The sequence below is a fragment of the Colletes gigas genome, unplaced genomic scaffold, assembly GCF_013123115.1.
Source record: "Colletes gigas isolate AHSC1104 unplaced genomic scaffold, ASM1312311v1 Colletes_gigas_Sc00010, whole genome shotgun sequence".
Classification (NCBI taxonomy): Eukaryota; Metazoa; Arthropoda; class Insecta; order Hymenoptera; family Colletidae; genus Colletes; species Colletes gigas.
Window position 1 is genome coordinate 7,120,966 of NW_025106639.1, and position 20,936 is coordinate 7,141,901.

The following is a 20,936-nucleotide window of genomic DNA, read 5'->3' on the forward strand; positions in this document are numbered from 1 at the left end:
GCTGTGGGTGGGAGGGTGGTTCTACGTGTAAAAACAAACAGAAAAGAAATAATAACATTCTCTCGTTCGAGTCTTCGTTTTCGAGGTAATTTGAAAAGTCGGATACAAGTGATATGACAGACGAATTGCTGACGCCGTCTGACCAGCGATCTATTTTTCTACTTGCGTCGAGTTACGTTCGCAGCATCGATGTTCTCGAAAACGAAAAAACTTTACTCTTTCTTTTCTACTCAGTTTTCAATGTAGAACCACCCTCTATAAATAGCATTATTAAAAAATAACAAAGGTGCAAAGTGTTGTACTTCGATTTGCGTTTAAAGATTCGTGCAGAAAATTCTGTAACGTCCCGTAGAATGGCGACAGTTTCCAGGAAATCCCTGTTCGAAACGTCTTGAATGAAAGGAGGGTGTTGAACCCGACTTTTAAAGTGGCTCTTATTAGTCTGTAAAACGAGCAATCGTTCTCTTCCTGCTAGGTAACAACGAGGCCACAGTGTGATATCGCTCGTTCGTAGACAGTGCTGTCTAAGCAAAACAAAAGTTATTCCTGGCATCGGGCTCCCGTGAAAATCACAGTGGATCCACCGGCGGAGTCGGCGAGCGTAGAAAATGGTTTCTCCGCGTTGCCAAATCTTGTCGCGGTTTTGTATCTCGTGGACGGATAGTCACGATGTGTAACGACAATAGTAACACGAAACATCCTTGTGCACACGACGTTTGTTGGCGTACGGATCGATCGTGCACCGTTAGTTTACGATCGCATAAAAATTTCGTTGCGTCTGACCCAGAGCCGACCTGTTCCACTGGCCAGGTGGCCGGTATCTAACATTGCAAGATCGTTTGTTTTAGGTGCAATAAAACATGACAGAGTTTTGTTAACACTAAATTATAGATGGGTGTGCCCGCGTGAATAATTCACGTTCAGAGGGTTCCCTCGATAATCTTATTTAAACGTTTCGATTACGCGTTTGCAGACAAATCGACGGCATCGCGCCAACTTTCGCGAAAAAGCCTGCTATCAGACAAGAGGACGATGGTAAACGACTACTTTTCGAATGTCGCATCACAGCCGATCCCACGCCAAAAGTTACGTGGTTTCACGATGGAAATATGGTCAAAGACTCATCGAGGCATAAGGTTAGCCAACTCGTATCGATTACAGCCTTTGTTCGTCCACTATGTTGCGAAGGACCTTACACAAAATCTATTTGTTTGCGTAACGAGACGTCGCGTTACAAAGTAACGACGTTAAATACTGCCAATTCTATATAGAACTCGGTTCACTCGGCTTCCAAGTTCGATTTAGCTTACGCGGATGCGGAAAGTTTTGAAGGAAATTCATATTTAGGGAGAGGGTCGATTTTGAGCAAGGTCAAGTCGTACTATGGTTGCATCGTAATTTTCAACGCCTAAATTCTTGATCAATTTTAGCTAACCGTCGACAAAGATGGCCACTCGTACTTCGCGACTCTGGAAATAAAAAATGTGACCGTCGAGGATGCTGGTAAATACAAGGTCACCGCGAAGAACGAGCTCGGCGAGTCTAACGCCACCATTTCCTTAAACTTCGACAGTAAGTGTCACATGAAATTCGCAAAAATGATCTGTCGCTACCTGTGTACTCATTTACCGGTGATACGCAGTTTACATTTGTTTGCTCACGCTTAATTTTCATATAACAGCGTTCGAACGATCTTTCTCTCGATGTTTACGCGCATATATGTTTTATTTTTTAATGCATACTTATTCGAATGATTATCTAAGTAAAACAAACTCGAAGTACCGAGTGCACAAGGTGCATTCCGAAACAAATGTAAACAGATCATCCGGCTTCCATCTTTCATCTCTTTTTTTTTCTTTGCATCTACTCATTCGGGATGTATATCGATGATCCTATCTACAACTCTACTTTGATCTCAACGCCCACCCCCCACTTTCTTGTCACGTCTACTTCGTCACCACGCTGTTTTATTATTTATTTTTTCCGCTCGTCCCGCCTTGTTTATTCTGTTATTTTTTTTTGTCCAATTTACTATCTCTCTTCCATTCTCTCTCTTTTTTTTTCATCCGTACGTATGTTTATTTTTTAATGGTTTATCTCGGTCGAGCAATGAGCACGTATCGATTGTCTGCTCGGCGGAGCGACGATATACAGCCCGGTTGAACCGTTGTCGATCGACTAAAAAGGAACAAGAGGACCGTTCGTGAGAGAGCGTAGACTGCAGAATCAGAGTCTAATTTAATGTCTGTAACGAAATGCTGCTTGAATCGCGTATTAATTTTCGATTGGCATTCCCACGCACCCGATCGTCTTAATTTCGATAAAAAAAAATCGGTGGAATTGATCGATAACGCGTAATAATCGGATCGGTGCACGGAATGCGAATCGGCCTCGCGCTGACGCTTCGTTAGGTTGCTGTAATCACGAACATTTTTTTATATTTTCATTCGCGGGAGCCATATGTTTGCCGTGTGGATCATCGACATGTCCGCCATCGCGATCATGCAATTATTAATCGAGAGTCATAATAAAAAAAAACAAAACGCACAAGCGCGCGCACACGCACATGTTTTTCACACGCTCACCTCACACGTTTAGATGTGTTTCTTTCGATTTAGCGATTAATCGTTTACTTTACTAAATGAGACTCGATCTCGTAACCGAAACAATTAGTAGACTGTTATTTGATTACTCGTTTAACGTGTTTAACCAACTGTTGCGTTCGTTGAGGATTTTCGTGGAGTGGTAAATGTACCGTGAGCTTTCTCGTAGACGATCTAAGAAACTTAACAGTAATTAATTCCACGTACACCGGGAATCTCTACTTTGGCGGCTCGAGAAATAGGTAATTCTCGAACGAATGCAAAACCAAGAAATTCTATATTTTTCGCTCGACAAAGTAGAATCGTAAGATACTCTTCGAGCATCGAACTCTCTCGTACACATCGATCTGCGTCAATTATCCGGGCACCGATCGCGTTAGGGAAGAGAAAGAACGAAGGCGAAACGCGTGCCTTGCGAACGAATAAAACAATGTCGATGAAAGCAACCTAAGTTACGAGATGTCGGCCTGGCAGGCGGATGTCGGACGATTCACCGTTGATCGTACTTTTTTCAATATCCGTTCGCACGGAGATAGAAGTAAGGTACAGTTCCGGTAACGCAGCGAGGATGGGGTGTGTGCAGCGTATAAAAAAAAAAAAAAATCGAATCGATACGTAGCTCTGACCTTGGATCGAAGGGCTTAAACCTTCCGCAACCAGGTTGAAGATATCGTCGACGCGATGCGCGTTAAACGAGACACGATAAGGATGCGAAGGGATTAAGCGTTAACGAAAAGATATTGTAAAGGGATGTCGACACGTAGATTCGTTTGTGTCAACGTAGGCGACGAGGCGCCCGTACCCGACGACGGTATTAAACCGACCTTCACCGAACGACCGGTAATAAGGCAATCCGACGACGGTAACACCATCACCTTCGAATGCCGATTAGTCGGCGATCCGAAACCGAGTGTCAAGTGGTAAGGATTTCGTGTTCCAGTGCACGCGGAAGTACGCCAACACGCGGCCCTTTTTAGCGCCCCTTCGTACCTCTCCACACACGCATGTCTCAGCGAACATAACGAAACGATCGATAGACGATTTTAATGTAACTCGACAGATGCGTAGAATTGCCAAAAATAATCAAAATTTACGTTCCTTATCGGTGGTAGATTTCTTTCTTGAAAACGCCTCAAGCTTTGACCGATAAAAGAATATGGAGTATCTTTGGCTGTTGTACAGATCCGCTGTAGTTAGATTAAAACCCGTACCGAGCACGGTATGTTTCCCTTGCAAGTATCCCCGAGTTATCGTAGTATCGAAATGAAAATGAAGAGATAACACAGAAAATAGTAGAAGCAGTATATCTTTCGTTGGCGAATCGTCGCGTACTTCCAATCGCGTTACTATCTGATCAAGCATTGAGCATGCAGCACGTTTTGATGCGCACGAATTCAGGTATCACGGTACCGACGAGGTGAAAGAAGGAGGAAGATACACCATGTCTTTGGAACTCGATCAGAAGCTCTACCACCTCGCGAGATTAAAGATCGATAACGTGGCGAAAGGCGACGCCGGCGAGTACAGAGCCGTCGCGAAGAACAAGCACGGCCAGGGAGTGGCGACGATTAATTTGAACTTCGAGGGGGGTGACAAGCTAAAGTATGCATCGACGACGTCGTCGAGACGGCCGATCATCGCGTCGCTAGACTTTCGGAAACAATAACAATTAAATTTATTCATTTTATTTCGAGTTATTGTATTTTTATAAAAAGCCAGTTTACGTATAAGAGATTCCGAAAACGTCCTAGCGACGCGTCGAGCGGAGAGCTCGACGATCGAGCGAGGATGAACCGCGGCAGATCCGATCTCCGCGCGACGGAGATCGATTTGTGTCTGACGTATCGATTCACGCAGAATACCGGACGGTAAGCCGCCGCGTTTTCCGAAGAAACCGACAATCCGACAGGAGGGCGACATCTTGATTATGGAGTGTATCCTGGAAGCGCACCCGGTACCGGACATTACCTGGTACCAAGGACAGAAACCGATCGCCGACAGCAAACGCGTCAAGATGTCACGCAAGGCGACCGGCAAGGACACGTATTTGCTCACGCTCGAGATCTCGAATCCGACCAAGGCCGACGGTGGAAATTACCGATGCAACGCGTTTAACAACTTTGGCGAGAGTAACGCCAACATCTCCCTCAACTTCCAAGGCAAGTCCTTCTCGATGCAAGAAAGAAGCAGTTCTCGTTGGTTCCTCCACACTTTCTATTTCACGTATGGATCGTTTCGCGCGAGAGCGACGTATCTCGGGGATTTCGATGAAATTGATACGCCTTCCGGTTTTTACTAATTAATAAATAATAAATCACGTTGCGCGTCAATTTCACCAAAATCCCCGACCTTTCGATCTTTTCCAACGCGGAACGATACCTTTACTCGAATGTTCGAGGCGTTTTGTTTTTTGTGAATCGGCCAGAGAGACCAACGAGAAGACCCCCTCGAACCCGTTCGTTCTGTCTCCTAGCACGTTTTTCCTCTCGGGATCGTTCCCCGTACGCGAGAACAGTGTTTCGCGTAATTGGCGCGCGCGTACGAAAAACGGTACAGGTTTTCCGGTTGCATCGTTTGCCGAGGGACAGGTAAGTACGTTGCGCTATCGCTAACTAATCGTGGAGTCCTTCTCTCGTTGCTTCTTAAATTCCCGATTCTGGTCTGAATTTCGAGAGAAATCGGACGGCCCCGAAAATTCAGACGAGGATCGGGGAAAGGCAGTTGAACTAATATCGTCGAGATTTTGACTAATCGCGAAAGGGAACCGAGATCGAAACCCTTTCTCGGCGGCCCGATCTCAATTTCCCGCGTCGCTGCGCCGGGAATTGCGATCCGGGGAGACGGTTTCCGACCGAGTACGCGGCAGCCGCCGTACCCCGACCGTTTTACACGCGATCCTGCCTAATCGTGGATCTTCCCAAGATGCAGAAGAAGGACCTGGTTTCGCGCCGACGTTCGTCGAGAAACCGCGTATCATTCCGAACGAAACCGGTACCTTGATCACGATGAAGTGCAAATGCAAGGCGAACCCAAAGCCGGAAGTCACGTGGTTCCGCGGGACCAACGTCGTCAAGGAATCCTCCAAGATCTCGATCAAGACGAAGACCGTCGAGGAGGACGTTTACGAATTAATCATGGAGATCAAGGTGAGCAACCATACAAATTTCTAACGTCGAATAGAGTTTCGATCATTGAGAATTAAAATGTCTGCAGGACCCTTCGGCGCCAGACGGCGGCACATACAGGTGTCACGTGCAAAACGAATACGGCGAGAGCAACGCGAATCTGAACCTGAACATCGAGGCTGAACCGGAACCGGAAGGCGACGGTCCGACCTTCGTCGAGAAGCCCCGCATACAGTCGCAAAATCAGGGCAAACTCGTAATAATGGATTGCAAAGTGAAGGCGAGCCCGAAACCGGAAATCGTGTGGACCCACGCCGGCCAGGTGGTGAAGGAGTCTTCGAAAATCTCGATCAGTATTATCCAGGAGAAGGAAGATATTTACTATATTAAATTGACCCTGAACGATCCCGGTCCAGAGGATTCTGGCTTGTACAAATGCAACATCAAGAACGCCCTCGGGGAACTGAACGCCAATCTTACGCTTAACGTTGAAAGTAAGCTATACTCCCATAGTCTTCTTTGAATTCTTGATCCTGACTCTGGTCGTCTATTTATCCCGCGTTTTTTATCTACGATTTCAGTTATACCTGTGATTAAGGAGAAACCGAAGGTCGTGAAGATCGTGAAGAAGAGGACTGTGATAGTGGAGTGTCACGTTCTTTCCAAGTTCACGCCGGATTGCACTTGGTTCAAGGAAACGCAAGCCGTAAAGGAGGACACCAGGCACAAAGTGCACGTGGAACAAGTGAAAGAGGTGCGTAACAACCGTAATGTCTCGAAAGATCAAAGAGAAAGTATCAAAGAGGAAATTTATTGCTTTCGTAGGGAGAGTTTGCTGTGAAATTAGAAATCGAGCAAGTGTCAGCCACCGACAAGGGTATCTACAAGTTGGTAGCTCGTAACGAGAAGGGTGAAGCAACCTCCCAGGTTGTGGAAGTGACGGAAATCATGGAGGAAGGCGAGAAACCAAAGATCGCGTCCGGTCTCAAGTCCGTGGTAAGTTCCACTGGCCCCTAAAATGTGCTGTATACGATCAACCAATGAAATGATTAAAACAAATATTTCCCATCTGGTTTACAGACGATCGAGGAGGGCAAATCGATCGAATTCGTCGCTAGTCTCTCGAAGCTAGATCGTAAAGTGACCATCACGTGGTACAGGTGAATTGATCAATCAATACGAACGGTACTGTATTTCATCCGTACTCTTGTTTAGACTGATTTATGTAATTGTTTCTGCAGAGATTCGACGGTAATAAAATCCTCCAAGGACGTTATGATATCCTTTAACGGCACGGATATGAAATTGAACATTTCGTCCACCACCACTTCGTTCTCTGGAACTTACAAGGTTGTAGTCAGCAATGATTTCGGCCAAGACGAATCGTCCGCTCGACTGGTTGTCAAGGTAAGAAATTTGGGGATCTTAAATACAATTTATCTTTCATTCGTTATTTAAAATTTGTTATTCGGATGGGAATTCTGTCCTGTCTCTGTTTAAAATCACCCCTCTGTCGTTCAGTGTTACAATTCCTCCTGTTATAACTTTAAAGAATCTCGATTGAAACTAGTCGATCCCCAGAATCGTTGATGTTGCTCCCTAAATTGAAACCCTCCAGTGACAATAAAACATGTTTTCGCGAAACGGTTGTTACCCCTGAATGTTGCATGCCATTCCTCGTGCATATTGTAGAAGAAGGAGGAGGAGGAAGAGGAAGAAAAGAAGAAGAAGAAGGTTGAAAAGAAGGAGGAGGTCAAGGAAGAAAAGAAGGAAGAAAAGAAGGAGGAAAAGAAGGAGGAAAAGAAGGAGGAAAAGAAAGTGGAGAAGAAAGTGGAGAAGAAGGAAGAAAAGAAAGAAGAGAAGGTAAAACTGTTGTCATCGTGCAAATTCTGCAATCAAAAGGGCTTACTCACATTTTGTGTCCCTTCTCCTAGTGTTTAAATCACCACTGTAATTAACATTCGCTACATTCGTCCCTTACATACACACTTCAAACATAATCACACGAACGAAAACTTAATTTCTTCCCTTCACGAAGATTTTGCGATACTTGTTCAGCAGATTAACTTTTCGTTTCGTTCGGTATGGTAAATCGGCTCTTTAGAAATGCATTTCGATATTGCGATGCAAAAGGTAATTAGCTCGCCCTGGAGCGACGACGAGGGGGACGATTACGAGGAAAGTATCGTCGAGGAGGAGGAGGAAGAAGAGGATGTGGTGAGTGTAATCGAATCCAGCGTCGCGGAGCCAATTACCGAAGTGCCAGACTCACAATCAGACACAGTTTCGCAAACAGAGGTACACAATACACACGCAACACAAAAAAATATATTCTCGACGTATTTCTTCACATTTTCCACAGAAACGCGTATCGAACTATTTTTTCTCTATAGTTTTTGCCACGGGCGATTCCTTTTCCCGTGAAAAATGTATCAAAATTTTTTTTTATTATTTTCAAGGATATACCTGACAACAAACAGAACGGTATCGACAAACCTGGCCCCAAGAAGGTACGAAACAATTTTTGTTTTTATTTTGAACACGAATTCTTGAACGAAATTATCGTTTTCATATGACTACGAGAGACTCGTCTACACTATGTTGATTTAGAAAAATACAAACCCTATATGGTTCCTTGTGATCGTTGAGTTTGCCAATGTTTTATGCCCCCTTTCGTTTGATTCAGTTCCCTGTGTGTTTATTATGGCATTTAATGTCCAAGCAGAACAAAATAAATGAATAATATTCTGTAGTTGCGCAGCTATAAAATATAACATAAGGTACTCTTAAGCAGTCGGTTGTAAAAGAAATAGAAACTAGTGGTCGAAATATATTTTGATCCCCTGTGATTGTTTCTAACGATATTGTTTGCCTTTTTGTTTCAGAAATTGGAAGTTCTTCAGGTGAGTGACACGTGTCGAACATTCGGAATTGGCAAAGTATGCGCTCGAACTATTAGATCGGTCTTTCTATTGCTTTGCGACCAATTAGTGAGCTTATGCGAACACCACACTGTCTTATGACGGTATTATTTATTAACGCTGTTATATTTTGGCGAGTTAATGCGTGGCTGATATACGAAATGCTTTTTTCAGCTTTTTCTAAACGAACTATTCTATCTCTTTCAGCTTTTTCTAATTAAACTATTCCTTCTCTTTCAGCTTTTACTAAACAAACTATTCTCTTCTTTTCAGCTTTACTAATGAAATGCTTATACTTTCCAGCGAAGCGTTTTTATAGAACTTTTAGTACCCTTTCCATAGAAGCTGGGCTATGAAACTTCAAAAACCTCCATTTTCCTTTGCAGCATGTTTCGCGTTGTGTTCTGTTTTCTTTAGAATTCTAAGTACACTTGCACGTGTTAAAGTTTGTTTGTGACTTTGTGTAAGACGTAAATAGTTTAGAATAATCAAGGTATGAATATTCGGGAATATAATTTTTGCTTGCCATAGTTTATAGTATTTAAACTGCGAATGAAAAATATTAATATCTGCCCCGTGTCTTTTTTCTACGTGTAGAAGAAACCGGAAGAGAAAGCCGTGGAAAAGAAGGAACCGGAAAAGGTAATTGTGTTTTTCGAATGTTTAAAATTCGCTCGAAGTGTAATAACGAGAATCTTGTAATTCGATCGAATGAAATTTGTGCTTACAGAAACAGGTCGTGAAAAAGCAAGAAGAAAAGAAAGAGGCAAGCATGAGCTTTCGTTCGAATAATCTATTATATTGGAATATTCTTGCCTACGTATTGGTACGACTTGATTCTTTGTGTTTCAGGAGACAACGTTAAAAGCGGAGAAAACGGTGTCTCGCAAGCAGTCTATCAGCAGAGTGAGTGTCGTGTCTACTGAATCGTTTGAAAATGATTGGAAGAAAACGTCATAGTAATTTGTTTATTATTGTTTCACTTGCAGGTCGAAGAATTGCGAACGGAAAGCCGAAGAAGTTCTCTGGTGTCAACCGAGGAAAAGGTTAAACTTCGCATTTATTTAAATAAACATATGCACACTCGAGGAATTCACAATTACCGCTAAGACACTTGGCTACCTCTTAGATATCCAAATTTTTATTTATTTTTTTTTGTACACACGTAGATTAGCGAAGATGGCTCCACGACACCGCGACGCTATTCTTTTCAAAAGGTACACGAGCACTGACCAATTAAACATACAATAAACATAATATTTACAACTGTTATTCCAAAATGAAACACATGGAAATTTTTTCGGAGGAAGGTTCCACCATTTGAAATGATGCACAATGCAACACTTGCAATGTACTAAATGAGAATAAGTAAATCGTGGTGCTAATAATTTTTTATTTGCGTGAAAACAGACCGAGGAGGAAGTCAAGACGGAAAGCCGGCGATCGTCCATCGTTGAGAAGAAGGTGACGGAAGAGAAGGTAAGAAACCACATTTTAATTAATATTATTCTGTTAATTGTTGTTTTAACTTCCCCCGTACTGTCCCTGTAAATTTGATCATTCCCGTAGCGAGATTAGTATGTGTGCTAACAGTTGTTCTTTGGTTGAGATATTAAAAAAAATCGAAACAATTTTGTTTTTATTACCGAAAGCGTAAGTACCTTGTGTTGTGTTCGACCTTCTCAAAAATGACATAAGAAGGCTAGTAGTATTTAGTACTTAACATTTGGTTTCTTTTTGTATGCATGTAAAAGTGCAGAGGATAGGGATAAAATGAGAATTAAAGAAAAGTGGGAGAATCTTACGAAGGAAAGAGTCCTACGATTTTTGTTTTATTATTTTAATATTTTAAACGGGTAAAAAGGTCTCGACGAAATTAGAAAACACACCCGTTCACTACACAAAGGTACACAAAACACACTAAATGCACTCGTTAGAGTCCCCTTTTACATGACTCGATTAATAGGAATTAAAATACAACGCATCCTTTCAGGGTGAATCGTACTCGACGTTTCACATGTTTACACGAAGATCGGAGAACGAGAAGGTAGAAACATTGCACAGAAATTGTCAAAATTGTTCACAGAGTGACATTGAAATAGGTGGTTTCATTTTGGTGAAAAAAAAAATTTCAAATCGTTCTGAAAAAATTATTCTCGGTTCCGGGGGTCAATTGCAATCATTTTTGGTCAATAGACATACCCTCGAAATCCTACTCACTTTCCAGAAAAAAATTCGAGTAGTCGACGGAATTAAAAAATTTCAAATCGTTCTGAAAAAATTATTTTTAGTTGTGGGGGTCAATTGCAATCATTTTTGGTCAATAGACATACCCTTGAAATCCTACGCAGTTTCGAGAAAAAAATTCATTACCGAACCTATGTCTGACCATACCGTTGATATGTTTCCCTGAAATTTCATACATATCTTTAAAACGTTATAACTTCTGAACGGATTGGACGATTTTAATATTTCAAAAAGCAATCAACGCGTATTTTAGTGAAGAATGTGTAGAAATTCTAAAAATATTGGAAAAGTTACTCCTTGACCCCGTAAAATGAGAAAAACTCCATAAAAGCGGTCCAATTTTCAAACGACCATAACTCCTACAATAGTGAATATATTTCACTGAAATTTTTTTCTGAAGTAGAGCTCATGGGTACCTGCAAAAAAGTACTGAACAATTTTTCTGTAGCGCGTCAAACAAATTTTTTAAAAATGAGAAACCAATTTTTAAGGAAAATCGACAGGGGGTAGGTGCCTAAATTTCTCGGCGAAAAAAAAAAATTTTAAATCGTTCTGAAAAAATTATTTTCGGTTCCAAGGGTCAATTAGAATCATTTTTGGTGAATAGGCATACCCTCGAATTCCTACGCACTTTCGAGAAAAAAATTCAGAAAGGTGGGCAAACATCGACGAAAAAAAAAAATTTTTAATCGTTCTGAAAAAATTATTTTCGGTTCCAAGGGTCAATTAGGATCATTTTTGGTGAATAGGCATACCCTCGAATTCCTACGCACTTTCGAGAAAAAAATTCAGAAATGTGAACAGACATCGCCCAAAAAAAAAGATTTCAAATCGTTCCAAAAAAAATTATAATTGGTCGAGGGAGTCAATTACGATCATTTTTGGTTAATAGACATACCCTCGAAATCCTACGCACTTTCGAGAAAAAAATTCAGAAAGATGGACAAACATCGGCGAAAAAAAAAATTTCAAATCGTTCTGAAAAAATTATTCTCGGTTCCGAGGGTCAATTACAATCATTTTTGGTGAATAGACATACTCTCGAAATCCTAATCATTTTCGAGAAAAAAATTCTTTATCGAAATTATTTTGTGTGCCCAGAAATTTGTTAATCACTTCATATGTAGATCCAATTATGTGGCTTTTTTTATTTTTTGGCATTGCCTCAGCCTCGAGTACGCTATATAATCGAAATTTTACTGTGTAAATTCGAGATCTCTTGTAAAGAGTAAAATATTTAGCTAAAGTGGAACCATCAATTTCAATGTTGCAATAGAAATCGGTCAGATCTTTAAAATACGTTTAAAAATCACCAATATTATTGTAGACTCCGTCCAAAGAGGACGTTAGGCAAGATGCGTCCGAACCAGAGAACGAAATCGAGGTAAACGATTTGTCGAAAGAAACTCGATCTAATATTATCGCTAATGGTAAAAATACTTATAGAGATTGATACTTGTAGGATATCTGGGCGTCGGTGCCAAGAGACCCCGAAATAAAACCCATTAGAAAGAGAGAGGTACAGAATGTTGCAAATAATGTCAGACTTCGCGAATATCGCGGTTCTTCCCCGTTCATGTCGCGACTTTTGTTTTCTAGGACTCCCCGAAATCGGTACCGGAACCACGAAAATACATTGCCACGGTAATAGTAGAGGTACATCGTTGTCTCGTGAAAAACCAAATATGTTTCGATAGTAGTAAAACACTTAAAATATTTTATTCATACTTCTCGGCGGTCGTTCTTCGTTACTTACGAGGATATGATTTTAGGAATCACACGACTCGTCACACAACCTTAAGCCACACACACACTGGCCTATCAAAGACGCCGAGGTACACGACACACGTTCACACATTCATCGATAGCATTAGCATAACATTAACATAAGCATTGACAATTATTTTAGGTCACCGTTACACCACGAATCAGTGAACACAGGAGTACACTGATTAAAAATGGCAAGGTACACGACACTGTCGATCGCATCACACGCGACACTATTCTTTCCATTGCAGTTTTTTTACTCTTTTTTTTTTTCTTAGGACACACTAGCAGCTAAATTTAAGCCACAATCGCACGAATTGGATGACGAAGTAGAGGTAGCTTCGAGCGATCATTCATATATTTTTTTAACGTCAAATGTAGATCGATATTATAGAATGGAAATATTATAGGATATTTGGGCAGATAAGCCGAAGGATCGCGATCTAGGATCTGTGAAAAAAGACGAGATTCAGCAGAAATCGATACACGGTACACGCGACACTGTAGTAGGACACATTTCTAATCGGATGGCGTATTTTAAATATCCATTCACGTTGAAATCCACCGCGAAGTTGCATAATGATAAACCACGCGATAAAATGGAGGTAGTTTTTTTTTAAATATTTATTTTCATGCAAGAGGAGAATGTCGATGACCGTATTTTTAATCACATGACACGTTTTAGGACACGTTAAAACGTATTATGAAGCCACGCGTTGATAAACCTCGCGATGAAATCGAGGTAGTCAATTTTTTTATCATTTTTTTTATGTCTAATGCCACGTAAGAGATCAATGTCTATTAACGAATCCACGTATTTTAGGATATTTGGGCGGATAGGCCAAACGATCGCAAAATGATATCTATTAAAGAACTCAAGGTACAACAAACAACTGATACACACATTACACATGGCAAAATAGTATACATTTTCTAATTACATAACATATTTTAGGACACGTTAAAACCTATCATGAAGTCACGAAATGAAATTGAGGTAGTTTTTTTTTTTTATACTTTTAAACAAAATATTTATTGTCATGCAAGGGGAGAATGTTAATGGATCCATCGTATTTTAGGATGTTTGGACGGATAGGCCAAACGATCGCGAAGTAATATCTATTAAAGAGCTCAAGGTACACTGAACAATTACACACATATTTACATGGTAAAATAGTACAGATTTTAAATCACATAACACATTTTAGGACATGTTAAAACCTATTATGAAGCCACGCGTTGATAAACCGCGCGATGAAATTGAGGTAGTCAATTTTTTTTTAATATTTTTAACGTACCATAAGAAATCAGTATTAAAAAACGAACACTTTTAGGATATCTGGGCAGATTGGCCACGAAATCGCAAAGTTAATTCTATTCGGAATACCGAGGTTCGTGTGTAACTGAAAAACAATTAAATAACTATACGGTTTAGTGTAACAATGATTTTACATACGTTAAATTCGCAGGACGAGCTAAAAGAAACGCCTAAACCATACATAGAAGAGTCGAACGATGAGATAGAGGTACTCGTAGCATGTTCTACTCGAATACTTAAATTTTCTCGCGATATACTCGCACGATCGAGTTAAATATAATCGGGCAAACAATTTTGTAGGACATCTGGGCGGATAGGCCGCAAGATTGCGAAATTAAACCAATTTGGAAGGAGGTATACAACGCATTTCAAAAGAAACTTTTCGATTTCCGCTGTTAGCGATTTAAACGATATTTAATAACACATTTTAGGACGCTCGGAAACCAAAATCGAATTACACGAACGACAGAACAGATTCCTCGGAATCTAAATCAGAACCACTGCTAGTTAAATCGACTGACAAACCAGAGGTAGAATAAAAAACGTATTCCCATATCCACGAACGCGTAAATGTATATTAAATTGATAAATACACGCTTTTTAGGAGGAGATTAAACCGAAATTAAAAACAACTCGTAAAAGAACCGAAAAGGACAAGGTACACGATACAAACATACAACACTTGACGTTATTACAGTTTTATACAATTTATTTAATCGTTTTAGAAAGAAGTAGCGAAACCCAAAGTTACCTCTCGCAAAATTGACGATGTGGGCAAGGTATAATTTTTTTTTTTTTTTGTGCAACGATGCGTATGTGTGTGTTTGTGTTTTTTTTAACTTTTTTTTTGTTTACGATTTTAGAAGAAAGAACCTACCACGAGACGTAGATCATCGACAAAATCAACGGACGGGTCTAAGGTACAGGGAACAGAGACACGATACTTGCATTCTTTATGTTTTATTATGTATATGTTCTACTTATGTTATTCTTATTCATTCGTGTGAATATTATCCAGGATCACGAACCCAAGTTAGACACAAAACAAAAGGACTCTGTTCCTGATGAAACAAAGGTACAAAATATTCCTTGCACAATGAATACACACGATTCTCTCAAACGTTATGTAATTATCGATATATTAGTTCTCATTTTCTGAAAGGAAATTGCTGTGATTTGGATTAATCGTGTCCATTTGTCGCATTAACGCAACACACGTGATGAAATGCAAGCGTATATTATCCTTTCCATATTTTTCTAGAAGAAGCAGGAGGTCAGCCTTAAAACGAAGACCGTTGGAAAAGAGGAAACGAAGGTACCCAAGCGATAATAATATTGTCATACGTGCATTTTCACAAACATGATACACTAAAGAAAGAAAAAAACGATACAAACTTTAATTCCACACAGTACGTTCACTCTCACAAATATACCTTACTCGATGCAATTGATTTGCAGAAGACAGAACCCGCTAAACCACAAACCACTCTCGGTAAACCCGAAGAGCCAAAGGTACACACAAAACACACACTTTTCACAGCATACGATGCTCAATCCATTTTTGCATAGATTCCTAAACATTGACAAGTACGATACACGAGACTGTTGATTTTTAGAAAGAGGAACTCGCCACGAAAACCAAGACTGCCATTGGTAAACCCCAAGAACCCAAGGTACATGAGATTGTTTTTTAAACTTATCCTTTTTTTTACACGAGCAACTTTTTTCGCGTAACACATTTCACGAAATGGACACTACACGCGACGCGTTCGTTTTTTTAGAAGGAAGAACCCGTTCCAAAACCCAAAACCACACTTGGTAAACCCGAGGAGGCGAAGGTACACGACAATACACCCTTAATTACACACACTTGCGTTGCAAGCATAACCACGACCCTCTACAAAATCCCTTTTTATTTTATAGAAGGAAGAACCCGTTCCAAAACCCAAAACCACACTTGGTAAACCCGAGGAAGCAAAGGTATATGACAAATACGTTACCTGGTGTTTCACGCACGAACATTACATAACATAAACACGATTCGTCACAAAGATCCTTGTTTTTAGAAGGAAGAACCCGCCCCAAAACCCAAAACCACACTTGGCAAACCCGAGGAAGCAAAGGTATATGATAAATACGTTACTCGGTGTTTCACACACGAACATAACAAATCATAAACACGACTCGTCACAAAGATCCTTGTTTTTAGAAGGAAGAACCCGCCCCAAAACCCAAAACCACACTTGGTAAACCCGAGGAAGCAAAGGTATATGACAAATACGTTACCTGGTGTTTCACGCACGAACATTACATAACATAAACACGATTCGTCACAAAGATCCTTGTTTTTAGAAGGAAGAACCCGCCCCAAAACCCAAAACCACACTTGGCAAACCCGAGGAAGCAAAGGTATATGATAAATACGTTACTCGGTGTTTCACACACGAACATAACAAATCATAAACACGACTCGTCACAAAGATCCTTGTTTTTAGAAGGAAGAACCCGCCCCAAAACCCAAAACCACACTTGGCAAACCCGAGGAAGCAAAGGTACATGACAAATACGTTACACTGTGCTTCACACACGAACATTACATAACATAAACACGACTCGTCACAAAGATCCTTTTTTTTAGAAGGAAGAACCCGCCCTAAAACCCAAAACCACACTTGGCAAACCCGAGGAAGCAAAGGTACATGACAAATACGTTACACTGTGCTTCACACACGAACATTACATAACATAAACACGACTCGTCACAAAGATCCTTGTTTTTAGAAGGAAGAACCCGCCCTAAAACCCAAAATCACCCTTGGCAAACCCGAGGAAGCAAAGGTACATGACAAATACGTTACACTGTGTTTCACACACGAACATTACAAAACATAGACACGACTCGTCACAAAGATCCTTGTTTTTAGAAGGAAGAACCCGCCCCAAAACCCAAAACCACCCTTGGTAAACCCGAGGAAGCAAAGGTACACGAACTCAGCACCCCAATTTTGGTGCAAATTCACTCGTAACACACGACTACACTAACTATCGCACACGTAATAATAATAATAATAATAATTTTCACGAACGTGTATCATCTAATACGTCTGCACCATCATGTCATCGCGCAAAGCACGTGTCATGGAGAATGCAAAATATATATTTTTTTTCCAGCAGAAAGTGTGCCTGTATCATAGTAACAATTTTTTTTCCAGCAAGAACTGAGTTCGAATCATCTTAACATGCAACGAACATAACAAATCATTAAATTGCAGCATCTCCGCGAATCGTAACCGTTTGGAGCTCTTGGTACTGCCCTGTTTAACGCTTTCTTCGTTTGTTTACAGTCAGAGTTGCAAGCCAGGAAACTCAGTCTCAAGCCTGGAGCTAAGGTAATTACTATTGCTTCAGTATAGGGTGGAAGCTCAATCAACGCGTTAACTTATACGCAATTGTTCATTTAACTTGCAGATCGAGGAGGAGAAGAAGACATTGAACAAAGTGGAACTAAAAGTGAGTATTTCGCTGATTCTCATCGCGTACACGTACACAAATACATCGGTGACATTCCCCTAATTAATGAAAGATCATTTCCTCCTCCGTTTTTCCGTGACAAACTGCCAACGATCATTTGGAATAAACGATAATATTAAACACAGCAACTGACAACGAACACGGCCGAGGAGAAGTCAAGACTTCGTAAACCACCAAAATACGAAATTAAATCCGACAACTTTCAAGCTGTCCAACTAAAGCCAGTTTCCAAGGGGCCTAAAAAGCCTCAGCAGTCTGAAAATGGCACGGTTGAACTGAAGGTATCTCTGCGAAAGGGAATCAAAATAATTATTCTCTATCTCTACGCATCTATATGTTGGAAATGTACATACAGCTCTTCTTCGTCTGTCCCCGATCTACGATCATTTCTACTTCTCACCTTTCTCCTAATTCTCTACGAACACACACACTTTCTCGTAATCTCTGTTATTCTCTCTTCTTCTCGTACTCACAGAATCACACGTCAATAATAATAACACTACATCTTTATTACCACACGAAGATACAAAATATTAATGTAGAGAATGTGCCCTTAACGCAAAGGGTGGCAATAAATCTAACACCGAACTCTTCGATCTTTTCTTCTTCGTATCAGTAACCCTTTCTTCCTTTCTTCTACTCCAACAACTCTCTACGCTTATTCTCAATGTCTCTTTTCGATGTTGTCGATAACAACGATACTATCTCTCTTATGACACTCTCGTTTTCTCAGACTCTTCTACGAGTCGTTTCTTTTCTTCGTCGCTTAATCTTTGAAAACGCGAAAGAATACGCGCAATAACAGGAATGATGGGTACTGCTATACTTCACAATACTGGCGACCAGCCTCCACTAATTATAATATAAACAGTACGGCGATACGTAATCTCGAATGGAGAGAGATCACTCACTTCGCAACGATCTTAATCACTTCTTTACTGTCGTCAATGTTCTTCTATCTAAACACGGCTTGAATGTTAACGCTCAGAAATACGAGAAAGACGTCCGAACCGGATCGCGAGAATTAATTATCGTTTTGATGGCGCGTAGAAAACCGAGAAGGCCGAGAAGGTCGAAGTGAAGAAGATGAAGGCTGCCAAGACGGCGAAGGAGAGCACCTACGAGCTTCCAGAGATCCCGGATTACGAGAGACCAGTCCTGGAGAAGCCCCAGGAATTCGATTTCGGCGATCGCATGCCTCGCGACAAAACCAAGCTCGACAGACCGGCCACTCAGGTGATTAACGAGTTTCCCCGCGCCATTTTTAACACTGTTCGTATTCAATAGTTGATTGGATAACAAAGATCTTTTTAAATATTAAGGCTTTAGCTTAGTACGAAGTAAAATTGAATCTAATCAAAGATTGAATCTCGAAAACAGTGCGTAATCTAATATGTCCACGCGTCAGAGTTTCACAAGTGACTAATTATGTTTCTTTTCACGCGGGGCGAGCAGAAATTCGAGTCTAAGGTGAGTAATCGTTCGTTATTAATACGAAAATGAGAAAACGATTTTGCCAAGCCGCTGTCCGCCGCTGTACCCAAGAAAATGTAAGAATTTTGCAATCCCCCGGCCAAAAGCGGTACGATCGAGGCCCGTCAAAATTTCGTAAGCTCGGGAGGGATCGAGAACCGGACGCGTAGCAACCGCTAAATCCCTGGAGACAGTGGCGTAAAAATATCAGGTTGTTTCGAACCGATCATCGGCATCGAACGCACGCGTGATCGGGACACGCGTCCTCGGGCTCGTATTTTCTGTTCCCGATCGAAGATCGTACGCAAATACCCGGCGACGGCCGTCGTTCGATCCGGCAGGTAACCGCAATTAACGCGAGACACCACGGCGGACGAGATCGAGCCTAATAATCGGACGAGTAAAATTCGCGGTTTGGCAACCGATGAATGTCCCGTGAGCGGGTCTCGCCTCCTCCGCTCGTTTTGCATACGGACACCGGGTCACAGAGGGGGGAAACTATTTTGGCAAATAGCTGATCGTATATCACCCCCTTCGGGTCCCCCAATTTTTCGACGTGGAAAACGAGGATGGAGAAAATGTCGATCGCTATTTTCGGTGTTATTGCGTGTCCGGCCCTCTTTGCCCGCAACCCTATCTCCTCCCTTCGATTTCCCGAGCGATTCGAGAGATCAGTTTCGATTCAGTCTTGATCTCCGGACGATCGTGATCGCGTTTCATTGTCGCCGTGAACCGCGGAAGGCTCTCGATAATCTCGATACTTGGTAAACTCGATCGCCGCCGCGCTCTGGCAGGTTGCTCCTTTCGTGTTTTCTAATTTTTTTTTTTTAAATAACGAAGGTGTTGATTAAACTTATGTTGGAAAAACAAGATTGAAATGTTCAAGTTATATGTGCATTATGATTGCTATTTTACAAATATTTGGGGATACAGAGAAAGTGGACCAGTGGAGAAGTTTATAAATACAATAAAAATTTCCAGTGGTCCACACTCTGCTCGTTCCAGTTTTTTGACAAATTTGGCTCTTTGCGTTTCGTCGATCGCGCCTGCCAGAACGATAAAGAATGCTATTGCTTCGGCTACTGCTTATTCCATCGAGTTTCGATCGCGAACGGAGCTGATAGTTTTTTCTTGTGATCGTAGCCGAAAGTGCCAGAAATCAAAGCACCCGAGGCGCCGAAGATCGAAGTGATCAAGGACGTGACCCCGGCTGGAAGCAGAAAGGGATCTCTGATACCCGGTAGCGGTACCAGCAGTCGACGTGGTTCATTGATACCACCCGAAGAATTGGGTCGCAGACCCAGTCTGATCATCAGTGACGAGGTATGTTACGAGCTATCTTTTTGCGACTCCAAGGTATATCGACTACTTTTCTGGCAATCGACCGGAGCGACGCGACGATATCCCTCGAGATGATCGAACGATCTCGAATTACGACCGTTTCCACTACTCGAATCTTCTCGTGCTCCATCGAGGATTATAAATAATCGATAAACGGAATATCGTCGCGGTCGCACGGTCTCGAACAGTCGGACGATTTGCTCCGAGACTCCGTCCAGGATCGAATGGTCTCGGATCAGCGGAACGAATTTTATCGCAATGTTTGTTAATCGAGATCTTTCTGTCAAATTGCCAAGCAACGTTCTTAATAGTCCGCGATGTCCAATGACTGCCCAAAATAATCACGTTCGGGCCTATTTTCGTGTAATTACTCACTAAGAAATTTTTGGTTTCGCGGGAGGCGACCGAGCGTGTCCAAAAGCTGAAATCGGCGGTACATCATAAACGACGACGTATGAGGTTTCAGAGGGATCCGGGGACATGTATCATCGCGTTTGGCCCGGTGTGGAAATTGGCTGAGAAAAGTAACGGTCTAACGGAGCAAATCGACTGACGTTTCGAGCGGAACGCTAGCGAGTTACCCACGGTCTCGGCTTTCGATACCGGAGCG

At 41.5% G+C, this 20,936-nt stretch overlaps 1 protein-coding gene across 1 annotated transcript in view; it reads left to right on the forward strand.

Moving 5' to 3' along the window:
* LOC122397642 (twitchin) overlaps window positions 1–20,936 on the forward strand; it is a 69,094-nt gene that overhangs the window by 8,726 nt on the left and 39,432 nt on the right. The window contains exons 4-44 of the mRNA XM_043396926.1: window positions 974–1,136; window positions 1,431–1,572; window positions 3,388–3,523; window positions 4,002–4,205; window positions 4,461–4,762; window positions 5,532–5,749; window positions 5,817–6,222; window positions 6,310–6,482; window positions 6,554–6,724; window positions 6,809–6,888; window positions 6,970–7,135; window positions 7,421–7,599; window positions 7,870–8,026; window positions 8,188–8,238; window positions 8,614–8,631; window positions 9,247–9,291; window positions 9,380–9,415; window positions 9,502–9,555; window positions 9,639–9,695; window positions 9,819–9,866; window positions 10,060–10,128; window positions 14,845–14,901; window positions 15,000–15,056; window positions 15,246–15,296; window positions 15,440–15,493; window positions 15,598–15,654; window positions 15,763–15,819; window positions 15,905–15,961; window positions 16,048–16,104; window positions 16,191–16,247; window positions 16,334–16,390; window positions 16,477–16,533; window positions 16,620–16,676; window positions 16,763–16,819; window positions 16,906–16,962; window positions 17,326–17,370; window positions 17,450–17,491; window positions 17,638–17,793; window positions 18,563–18,748; window positions 18,968–18,982; window positions 20,129–20,308. Of these exons, the coding sequence (XP_043252861.1) occupies window positions 974–1,136; window positions 1,431–1,572; window positions 3,388–3,523; window positions 4,002–4,205; window positions 4,461–4,762; window positions 5,532–5,749; window positions 5,817–6,222; window positions 6,310–6,482; window positions 6,554–6,724; window positions 6,809–6,888; window positions 6,970–7,135; window positions 7,421–7,599; window positions 7,870–8,026; window positions 8,188–8,238; window positions 8,614–8,631; window positions 9,247–9,291; window positions 9,380–9,415; window positions 9,502–9,555; window positions 9,639–9,695; window positions 9,819–9,866; window positions 10,060–10,128; window positions 14,845–14,901; window positions 15,000–15,056; window positions 15,246–15,296; window positions 15,440–15,493; window positions 15,598–15,654; window positions 15,763–15,819; window positions 15,905–15,961; window positions 16,048–16,104; window positions 16,191–16,247; window positions 16,334–16,390; window positions 16,477–16,533; window positions 16,620–16,676; window positions 16,763–16,819; window positions 16,906–16,962; window positions 17,326–17,370; window positions 17,450–17,491; window positions 17,638–17,793; window positions 18,563–18,748; window positions 18,968–18,982; window positions 20,129–20,308 (4,288 nt within the window). The remainder of the gene's footprint in view (window positions 1–973; window positions 1,137–1,430; window positions 1,573–3,387; window positions 3,524–4,001; window positions 4,206–4,460; window positions 4,763–5,531; window positions 5,750–5,816; window positions 6,223–6,309; window positions 6,483–6,553; window positions 6,725–6,808; window positions 6,889–6,969; window positions 7,136–7,420; window positions 7,600–7,869; window positions 8,027–8,187; window positions 8,239–8,613; window positions 8,632–9,246; window positions 9,292–9,379; window positions 9,416–9,501; window positions 9,556–9,638; window positions 9,696–9,818; window positions 9,867–10,059; window positions 10,129–14,844; window positions 14,902–14,999; window positions 15,057–15,245; window positions 15,297–15,439; window positions 15,494–15,597; window positions 15,655–15,762; window positions 15,820–15,904; window positions 15,962–16,047; window positions 16,105–16,190; window positions 16,248–16,333; window positions 16,391–16,476; window positions 16,534–16,619; window positions 16,677–16,762; window positions 16,820–16,905; window positions 16,963–17,325; window positions 17,371–17,449; window positions 17,492–17,637; window positions 17,794–18,562; window positions 18,749–18,967; window positions 18,983–20,128; window positions 20,309–20,936) is intronic.